The sequence below is a fragment of the Mastomys coucha genome, unplaced genomic scaffold (assembly GCF_008632895.1).
Source record: "Mastomys coucha isolate ucsf_1 unplaced genomic scaffold, UCSF_Mcou_1 pScaffold11, whole genome shotgun sequence".
NCBI classification, from domain to species: domain Eukaryota; kingdom Metazoa; phylum Chordata; class Mammalia; order Rodentia; family Muridae; genus Mastomys; species Mastomys coucha.
Window position 1 is genome coordinate 32,145,196 of NW_022196893.1, and position 10,797 is coordinate 32,155,992.

General features: G+C 48.8%; 1 protein-coding gene across 2 annotated transcripts in view; it reads left to right on the plus strand.

Moving 5' to 3' along the window:
• Positions 1–10,797, plus strand: part of Slc4a8 (solute carrier family 4 member 8) — a 69,365-nt gene that overhangs the window by 10,621 nt on the left and 47,947 nt on the right. For both annotated transcript variants that reach the window (XM_031356090.1, XM_031356097.1), the window contains exon 2: positions 4,371–4,452. In XM_031356090.1, coding sequence (XP_031211950.1) covers positions 4,371–4,452 — 82 coding nt within the window. The remainder of the gene's footprint in view (positions 1–4,370; positions 4,453–10,797) is intronic.

The window sequence follows — 10,797 nt, forward strand, 5'->3', positions numbered from 1 at the left end:
ACAGGGGTACACCTGCTCACAGGGGTGCACACTGCTCACAGGGGTGCACGCTGCTCACAGGGGTGCACCTGCTCACGGGGGTGCACGCTGCTCACGGGGGTGCACCTGCTCACGGGGGTGCATGCTGGCACAGTGTAGGCAACTGTCTGGGTTGTAGGAGATGCTCAAGGATGGCAAATACGTGCTCCCAGCTGTTAGAAGCTCATGGACCATGCTGGGTATGGTGGTACATGCCTTTAAGGCCAGCAGAGGCAGGTGGATTTCTGAATTCCAGGCCAGTCAGGGCTGCACACTGAGATCCTGTCCTAAAAAACAAAGCAAGAAGAAAGGAACTCATGGACAGATAGGCTAGGTAAACAGAGCAGGTGTGTTTGGTTTGGTTTTGGTTTTGGTTTTTACTTAAAAATGGTTCCTTTTGGTTGGAGAGATGGCTCGTTGGTAAAGAGCACTGGCTGCACTCGTAGAGGACCTTGCCTCAGTTCCCAGCACCCAAAAGGCTGCTCACAGTGGTCTCATCTGGGGTTCCAGGGGATCTAATGCCCTCTTCCGGCCTCTCCCAATACCAGGCACACATGTGGTGCACCCTTACATACACATAAAAGTACACATTAAAAAAAAAAAAGATTCCTAGCTGCAGTGTAACTAACTCTCTTGCATGTGCAAGGCCCTGGGATCAACCCCAGTACAGCCCAAGGAAAAAGGAGCAGGAGATGGTTCCGTAGGAGTCTCTCTGCAGACCAGCTGGAAGCAGAGCTGGTGTGCAGGTGAAAACTCTTCATCAAATTGCAACGCCACAGGACCGGGGAGGTCTGGAGGTTACCGAGGGCTCTGAGGGTTGTAAAATAATACTGCATAGGTCAAACCGGGCTTTTCTTTCCCCTCTCCAGGGTCTCACTATCTAGCCCAGGCTGGCCTTGAACTCACAGCTGTCTGTCTGCCTCATCTGTGATTACAGTATGAGCTTCATCTGAAAATACTTCAGTGTGTCTTTAAAGTGTGTTGTAGAGGCCTCTGCAATGCCAACGTGGTACATGAAGGGGACAGTGCCAGCAGGCGAGACAGGCTCTCCCACTGCATGTCCTCCTCGGCATTCACATTTGCCTGTCTTCCATATGTCACATTTGTTCTGATTCTTAGAGACTTTGAAATAAATAGCTTTATTCTCACAGTACTGAAGGGACAGGAATTCCCTTGCAGTCCCCTCGCTGCCCTACAGAGCAGCTTTCATGTATGGCTATGTCCATAGCTTACGTTAGGGCGGGGTCTTAGTGTTGGACAGTTTTGTATCTTGCCCTAAAATCCTCTGTGCTTGACTGTAAGCCCCTCCCTCAGCCCCTGGAAAGGGCTCCTCTTTTTTTTAAGTCTCCATAGTTTTGTCTTTTCCTGAATGTCACAGGACTGGGATTGTCCAGTACACAGAATTCTTGTCTTCTCTCTTTCCCCCTCCCTCCTTCTCTCTCTCTCTCTCTCTCTCTCTTTTTCTCTCTCTGTTTTTCTTTCTTAACTTCCCTAGAACTAGTGATCCTCCTGCCTCAGCTACCTGATTCTGAGATTACAGTTTGTGTGTTCATTTAGAGGGACATCTTGGTAGCTTTTAAGTATCCAGCAGTTATGAGTTGAACTTCTGTGAACATCTATGATTAGGATTTTATGTGGATTTAAGTTTCAGAATTTTATGTGGATTTAAGTTTCACTTTTAGTAGTAAATACCAAAACAGTAAATCACAAAATAAGAATATGTTTTTGTAAGAAACTGTCTCCCACTGTGGGTGCACGGATGGCTTTTCTCCAGCAGTGCATGCCGAGAGTTCTGTTGTTCCCCATTCTTGATACTGTTGTAGCATGCAGTGCCCTCAGATACCCAACACCAGGACTACAGCTGATAGTGTGAGTAAAGGCTAGACCCAATGGCTTACACTAATCCCCACATACTGAGAGGCCAGCCTGGGCTGCAGAGGGAATTCTAGACTAGCCTGAACTACAGGGTGAGACTTCTCAAAAACTGTAAAAGAAGGAACAGTTTATGACGTTCACTGTGTGGTCATCCCTCTCGTTCTGACTGGAGGGACAGTTTATGACGTTCACTGTGTGGTTGTCCTGTCGTTCTCACTGGAGTGCTACTGAGCATGGTTGGACTTTGTCCTGATTTCCCCTGTGTTTAGCATCCCCAGGAACTGATCTGGAGCCTTCCCCGGCCCTTTCCCGTGCTGTGTTACTCAGAATAGATTCTTCTGAAATCGGCACACCACCAATTTCACATCTGTCTCTGTTTTGTTTTTTATTTTGAGAATTCCTTTTTAAAAAAGACTTAATTTGTGTGTGTGTGTGTGTATGTGTGTGGGTGTTGGGGGCTCCTGTGGAGCCAGTAGAGGGTGCTAGTCCCCTGGAGCTGGGCTTACTGTGGTTTTAAGCCATCTAAGGTGGGTTCTGGGACTTGAACTTGGGTACGCAGTACACGTGTAACCATTGAGCCATCTCTTCATCCCTGATCTGAATGTTTAAAAAACAAGCTCTTATAACTTATTCTTTCTTTTGAAAAATTTTTATTTTTTTACTAGTGTTTTGCTTGTGTGTATGTCTGTGCATCATTTGCATGCAGTGCTTGTGGAGGTCAGAAGAGGGCGTTATAGTCCCTGGGCCTGGAGTTACAGATGGCTGTGAGCTGCCACGTAGATGCTGGGAATTGAATTTGGTGATGCTCTAGAAGAGCAGCCAGTGCTCTCGACCACTGAGCCCTCTCTCTAGACACTTCATTCTAAAGTACAATCAAACATTTATGTTCCATCTCCTTTTCTTTGACAAAGTGTAGCAAATCACAGTTGGTTTTTTCTACTTTGCTCAAACTTAATATTCTATCTTGGAGATATTTTTCATTGTTGTAATATGTATTTTTACATATTTATGAAAGTAAATTATCAAATTAATTAACTGGCATTTGGCATTCTATTTCTCTAAAAAAATTATTTAAGTTAACCTCATTGAAAAATCTTTTCATTGTGGAAATAGATGTCCTGTCTTGAGCATTGTGGGGGGGGGGGCGACACAGCGGAGCAGGGTGACACAGGGGAGCAGGGTGACACAGGGGAGCAGGGTGACACAGGGTGACACAGGGTGACACGAGGAGCAGGATGACACAGGGGAGCAGGGTGACACACAGGAGCAGGGTGACACAGCGGAGCAGGGTGACACAGGGGAGCAGGGTGACACAGGGTGACACGAGGAGCAGGGTGACACAGGGGAGCAGGGTGAAGGGAGCGGGTTGGGTATCTGAGCCATACCTAGAGGGGGGTGGGGACCTGGCAGTAAGCACAGGCCAGGAGGAGGTGAGGATGTGCCTGCATCCCTGAGGGACAGGAGACTGGCCAGAGCTGCACACCAGGGAAGGAGAGCTGTGCTGGACCGCTGGTGAAGGATGCGTTGTCTTGGTGCCCTGTGAGGTGGGGAGGGGTCCGAAGTTACAGGCATTGCTTTAGGAAAGACTTACTAAGCACACATTATATGAACATTTCTGTGTTAGGTGCAGGGCTATAATCTTTTTAAAAGATTTGTTTTCTTTTAACTTTGAGGCAGGGCCTTACTATGCAGAGCTGGATGACCTGTAACTTGCCCTGTAGATCAAGTTGGCTTCTGCCTCCTGAGTGCTGGGATTAAATCATGCAATACCACTCCTGGGTTGTTTTTGTGTGTGTGTATTGGTTTTTGTTGTTGTTGTTCTTGTTTTGTTTTAATATGTGTGTGGATATACCTGCATGAGTGCAGTTCCTAAGGAGGCCAGAAGAGGCCATCAGATCGCCTGGAGCTGGAGTTACAGGCTGGAAACTGAACTTGAGTCCTTTGCAAGAGTATATACGCTCTTAATCACTAAGCCATCTCCACACACAGACACACACACACACACACAGACACACACACACACACACACACACACACACACACACATATCCATACATAAATTATTACTACCTGGGATTGCAGTATGCCGTTAGGTGCTGGGTTAGTTTGGATGTGAGGGGCAGTCACCACTCAAGGCCTACTGGTATTGGACAAGTTTCAAATGGCTCTCAGGTGTGTAACTGGGGTCGGTTGAAAGGATGGGAGCTGCTCAGTCTGATTTTCTCCCAGCTTATGACCTTGGGTATAGTTATTTAGTGTGCTTTGGGTCACCGATACTCACAAAACAGGAAAGAGAATGGCCAGCTGGCATATTTGCATCGCAAGGTTATTATGTGGTTCCAACTAGGAATATATGTAAACCACTGTGTTTCCCCTCGGGTACCTCAGAGCATCTTGTATACACTGTGGCTTGAAGTATTTGAATGAATGACTATTGGTATATTTTTGTGACTATTTGCATATCTGTTTTTAAACAGAGACCAGATGAGGAAGCTGTGGTGGATCAGGGTGGGACCAGCACAATTCTCAACATTCACTATGAGAAAGAAGAGTTGGAAGGTAAGTCTCAGGAAATCAGGGGCTGTCTGGCTTGGAAAAAACAGACCTGGGTTCACGCCCTGACTTTCTTTCTGGCTGTACGACTCTGGGGAAAACACTTAACTTCCTTAGCCTCTTGTTCCTTTGTCTTGAAAAAAAAAAAAGCCGGGATGATGTCCCCGCCCATCCAGTCAGTTCCTCAGAGGCCAGAGACAGTGCTCAGAGAACTGGGAAGCTCAACATAAATATTAACAATAGCCTTTTCTTTGAGGATGTGAAATACTCTTTTAGCTCACTGATTTTTTTTTTTAATAACTGCATGGAAATGTAAAAGTATCAATACAAATTTAAAAGAAAAGAAAATATCAGTAGTTTAAAAGTTCAGTTTGGCTGTAATTTTTGTTGTTGTTGTTGTTGTTTTTTGAGACAGAGTTTCTCTGTATAATCCTGGAACTCACTCTGTAGACCAGGCTGGCCTTGAACTCAGAAATCCACCTGCCTCTGCTTCCCAAGTGCTGGGATTAAAGGCGTGCGCCACCACTGCCTGGCAGCTGTAATTTTTTTAACCACATTTTCACTACTGGCTCTCTTCTGTTCTAACTATGCCCATTTCTGCCTGATTTTTTAAAAAAAAAAAATCTAAGCAAGCAAATGGAATACAGAAATAGATGAGAAAAGACTCTGAGTTCACAGTACAACGTTACATAAAACCCCAGTGAGACGGAGGAGGAGGGGCCGTTCTTGTCCCCTGACTGTCCCCCAGCTTCTCATTGGACTGCTATGTTCCTGGGGGCCAGGGGACGGGGCTGGTTGGATTCCGAGTCACGGTTCCTCATTAGTGGTGGCATTCTTTATCCTGGAGGAAGGTTCAAGTCCAGTGCAGCTTTAATAAGGAGCAGAGTCGTCTCTGTGTGACAGAGGCGGCAGGGCTTCCCCTGCACGCTCACTGCTACAGTGCAGCTTTCTGAGGCTCACACAGCATGCGATGGTGTGTTCTTTCTGTAAGGCCTATTCCCACCGTGGGCTTTGCATCAAACTGGTCTAGGCCCCAGAGAAAACTCAGCCTTTGGATGGGAAACAGAGGGAAGCTGGGGAGGCTGACTCAGCCTCTGGGTCTATTCCGTGAAAATGCGTGTGGGCGGGTGGCGAGTGGGTCAGTGGTATTAGGACCATCAGGGTCGCGGTCTGCAAGTTACTGTAGCCAGGTGGGTGAAGGGATGGAGAAAGTGGGAGCAGGGGAGTGTGGGATGTGAGGTGTGAGTGGTCGGGGGGAGTGGGGCTGCTGTGGTGGAAGGCCTCAGCGAGTCAGGCACTTTATACCAACTCTCTTTTTCTAACCTCCCTGCCTGGCCTCAGTGGCCTGCTGCATCATATAGACACACTCTGTGCTGCATACCAGTGGTTACTGAGAGCAGCTCCGTGGTCCTCTGGCTGTCACCCTGTGGACCTTCATCCTCCACTGAGAAGGGAACATATATGAATATTTTCTGTGTTCTTGGGAATAGTATCATGAACTCCCACAAACTCTCTTGGATTTTGAAGCCAGGCCTTGCCCATTAAGGTCAGCTGAGGAGCTGTTGGGAGCAGCGTCTCCAGATGGCGGCATCTCCAGATGATGTCATCCCTCTGGTTCATGCTGTCCTCTGCTGGGGAAGAGAGCTGGAGGATGACACCCTGTGGAGGGCACTGTGTGGCAAGTGGCCTTTGAGGACCAGGTCCTTCTGTTAGCACTTAAACAGTAGACTTCATGCAATGGAGGCCTGAGGTCCTCCCTGGCCCAGTCCTGAAATGTCAGAGCCAAAGAAGAGGAGAGGGACTGGAGTCTTCCGAGAGTTGGTTGGGTATGTTATGGGTCCCACTCAGTCACACTGAGGTGAGCCTGCAGGCAGCGTGGTGGCATCCCCTAAAGGCACACAGGAAAACCAGCTTAGCTTTAATGCAGGACGCCATAAACTGAGTTCTGTTTGAGTTCGGCACATGCCATCTCTCAGGATTCTGTGGCTCTTGAGAAATCCCATGTCTTCTTTGCCCTTTATTTTGTATACTTACCCACGTTCCCTTACACCATTCTTAGAGACGTTGGTGATAGTAAATATGGGTCTTTTTGAGTGAGCTGATTCCATCAGTAAGGGTTATTAAACAGAAGAAGAGTTAAGAGCAAATGTGAGCGGAGCGCTCCTGAGATAACTCCAGAGCGACAGCGCGTGGTTCGTCTCAGGGTGTCGGGTCTCTCAGCCCCGTGGGCAACCGGGCACTTGTGTTTGTTAGAGGAATGGCTTCTCCCATTTTTTTTTCTGGCAGACCATTATTCCTGATTAAGTACTAGATTTAGGATTCCTGACATCAGCTTAATGCATTGTAATACATGCCTTTAACAAAGGCAAGACCCACTTGGTCATATTTATAACTCTAAACGGGCTTGTGTGTGTTCCACATGTAACACTTGCCCTGTGCTTACTGACTTGGAGTCACCTGTAAGCTCAGGGGAGCAGAGCATCCCTTAGTGCTCACTAACGAGCTGCGCGCTGCGTGCGAGTGCTGGGTAAACAGCGCACAGGGCAGTGTGCTCTGCAGGCCCCTCGTCTCTAGGGGTGACTCCTGCCTGTGCTTTCTTCTCTGCTCCAAAGATCCAGTGTCCCATGCATGGAGACGTGTGTGTGTGTGTGTGTGTGTGTGTGTGTGTGTGTGTGTACACTGCATTCTTAATTTTTAAAACAGCAACATCTTTCTTACAAGTCTTACTGAGCCAGGTGCTTTATTAGCATGCTGACGGCCTCAGTAGCCTGGTCTGACTGACCGAGGGATGGATGAGAGGCATGGTGGTGGCTGAGTCAGTGGGCCGCAGTGGGCGCCTGCCTGGTTGGATGACCAGTGAGATGGTCATAGAGTTAGCTTGGTGGGGTCACCGGACTGCCGGAATCCAGCTAGCAGCTTGGCCTTTATTTCCTGGTGTCTGTTTGCCATCTATTCTGCTATTTTACTCAGAAAATCTAAGTCCTTGCTTCAGAATCCCTAGCTCAGAAACTGATAGGCAATTTTGTGTCAGCCATTTGGTCCTTCTTAGCTCTGACCCTACTGAACTAGGCTTCATTTTTTTCTTTTGCATGTCTTTCTGGTGTTTTCCAGAGGCAGGGAGGGGCGTCTCCTCTGAGATGGATGCCTTTCCTTCTCCTACAGAGCCAGTGAAGCCATCTAAAGGGTGTCTTTCTCTTTATTCCCCGACCTGCCTGCCTGGCGAGGAGCTGCCTTTTGAGGCAGATCATATGTTATGTGCTCAGTACATGCAGAGCCCTTGTGTGGTCCCTTCGGCAGCACTGTGGAGACTCAAACAACTGAAGTATTGTGTTGGCACCTGAGAATGGCCCAGCCTGGACTTTCTAGGACCTAGAACATTAATTAGAACCTAGACTTACGACCTTGGACAATCTGCAGCCCTCCTTTCTTTACCGTGATAGTCTCAGTGGTAAATTAGTTAACGAGATGAGGCCTGATAACAGGTTGTAGTGCTTTTCTTTTGAGAGTGTAGATGCAATTAAATAATGCCAGCACTTTTCCTGAGTGGGTGCCCTGGTTCAAAGAGAAGCCAAACTATTCGGAAAAGAGGAAGCTCGTGGTTAAAATGGGTCTAGCAAGGTCTGAGTGACCTTCAGCCATTACTTAAGTCCAGCTCAACGCAGACACACTAAATTTCACGAGAGTCCAGTCGCCATTCGGGAGGCTGATTGACATGATTGTCTAGGATAGGGCTGTTCTTCACTGCGAGCTGCTTCTCGAGCTGCTCCTGCAGTCAGTCCTGTAATTATTCTGCCTCCTTCCTCCTCTCTTCCCACCGGCTGTCCTTTCGCCAGGGAAGCAGCATGCACATCCCATCTTAGCATGTGCACCTGGCCCCCTCTCCTGGAGCCCCCTTTTGATACCCCTTCTCCTGAAGGCACCCCCTCTCTGATGCCCTCTCTCCTGGAGCCCCCCTCCTCTGATGCCCCTTCTTTCTCACTCAGGAAGTTTCTTCTGATGTTCCCTAATTCATCCTTTCACGTTGTAGTCCCCAGACACACTAGCTCTTCAGTCTAAAGTAATCAGTTGTACTTGAGAGACTATCCTGGAGTTTTCATTATGGCTGTCTTCCTTGAAGACTGTGCATAGTCTAGCTGTTGGGACAGAACCTGGCACAATTACGTGACACCATTGCCATTCTGTTGCCAATGGGTGAGTTCAGAGATGCGCGGTGGGGATTTCATTGGTATATCAGGGTGGAATATTGTCAGTAACGGATGATATTCAGTTTATTTGTACTTTCTGGGGTGTACTGATAATGCCAGAGATCTGTGCTGACTAGCTTTATGCCAACTCTACAGGAGGGGAGTCACCTGGGAAGAAGGAATCCTGGCTCATCTGCCACCATAGGATTGGCCTGTAGGTCAGTCTGTATGCATCTTGTTGACTGGTGACTGATGTGGGCAGTGCCATCCCTGGGTAGGTAGTTGTGGATCGTAAGAGAAAGTATACTGAGCAAGTCACTAGGAACAAAAGAGTGGCCTCCGCACCAGCCCCTCCTCCAGCTTCCTGGCCTGCTTCAGCTCCTGCCTCCTCTCCTGTGAAGATGGACTGTGATGGGATCAGATGCTTGAGCAGAGAGAGAGAGAGAGAGAACCCCTTTCCTCCCTGAGCTGCTTTGGGTCCTGGCGTTGCACCACAGCAGTAGCCACCCTGACTAAGACTCTGGAATCCTACATCTTAGCAGATGGCCACTTCTGCTGTTCCTTTTTTCTACATCCGGGGATTTGCCCGTCCAAAATGTTCTGATATGTTCATGACAGTCTGGAGATGGGGGAGGAGAGGCGTGTGAGAGCATTCTCCCAGCCTCCCCAGACCTGTGCTGACAGGTCTCAGCTAGTCTTCTAGGCATTGCTGTTCCTATTTTGTTTTACAAAGAAAAGGAGAACTAGACAAGTGTTAGCTGTAGCCCTGAGGCCCCCATTGGATGGTGGGGCGCTGGCTGTGGAGGATGAGCAATCTTAACTCATGACTGGTGAAAGAATATGACGACTTGGCAGCTCTCCTCAGAAAGTCTGACTTCACTAGGCAATGGTGCCACATACCTTTAGTCCCAGCACTTGGGAGGCAGAGGCAGGTAGATTTCTGAGTTCAAGGCCAGCCTGGTCTACAGAGTGAGTTCCAGGACAGCCAGAGCTACACAGAGAAACTCTGTTTGGAAAAAAACAAAAAAAGAAAAAGAAAGTCTGACTTCTGGGAAATCTTACAGCCTGAGGCACCTGCCCTCGCCTGCTGTGTGTTCCAGGCTGCTCAGGGAGCCTGTGAGCTTCTTTTAGCAACTCTTACAGCTCATTTATGCTTGGGGAGGGAGTGATCCTGTACAAGGTCAGTTTCTGGGGCTCTCATAGTTCACTTCCTGAGCTTGACTCTCTCCCTGGGGATGAAAGGTCTCACTTCTCTTCAACATCTGTGTTGCTTCTTGCCTTTCTCTCATCCTGCGGCCTACTGGGCGTCCCTCCAAGATGGAGGGCTTCTGATGCAGAGGAAGGTGCTCCACAGGTCAGCTAGGACCTCCTCCTCCCATGCTCTGGCAAGCACTTCATGCTCATTGAGTCCTTTTGTGGCTCCTTTCACATCCGAAGCTCCCTTAGGTTATTGTGTACCCAGAGGAGGTCTCAAGGGTCTAACCTGGGGGAGGCATTTGGGAGATACTCTGTCTGCTGAATGGTTGTGGAGCCCTGACAGCATAAGACAGTTTGGGGGCGGGGAGAGGGATTGGAGGTTTAGCTCCATGGTGGAGTGCTCACTGGCCCTGGAGCACTCCAGAGCAAGTGTAAGGCCCTGGAATCAGTGCTCAGCTGTGGGCAGGGGTGGAGTGGGAGGAAGACAGTGTGCTTGGTGACGTATGGGTGCTGGAGGAGGATCAAAGCCAGGACCTTAAGGAGTACACAGGTGCACAGTAGGTGTACAGCAGTTGCTCGGCTGTAAGCAAGGCAGAGAATACGTGTGTGGGAAAAGCTTTAGCTAAGGGCTCTGAGTAATTTGGAGGTGACCGCATAGCTCCTTGGGGAAATCAGAAACAATGCTGAGGAGGCAGAAGAGTTTGCACTGAATTTTGGGTGAGTGCTTGTGCAGAAAGCCCTAACACATTTGAGGAAGAGCAAGTGGCCTGGCTCAGGTAGAGATGGGGTGAGGTGCTGGGCGCCGTGGGCACAGTAGCCATGAAAGGCGGATGGAGCTGAAAGCAGCTACTCTGGGGCTGGTGAAGGTGCAGAGATATGCATGTGGATAGTTCTCCAGATGCCCTGTGCCAGCACGCTGGGCTACCCTGTTCTCCAGATGTCCTGTGCCAGCACGCTGGGCTACCCTGTT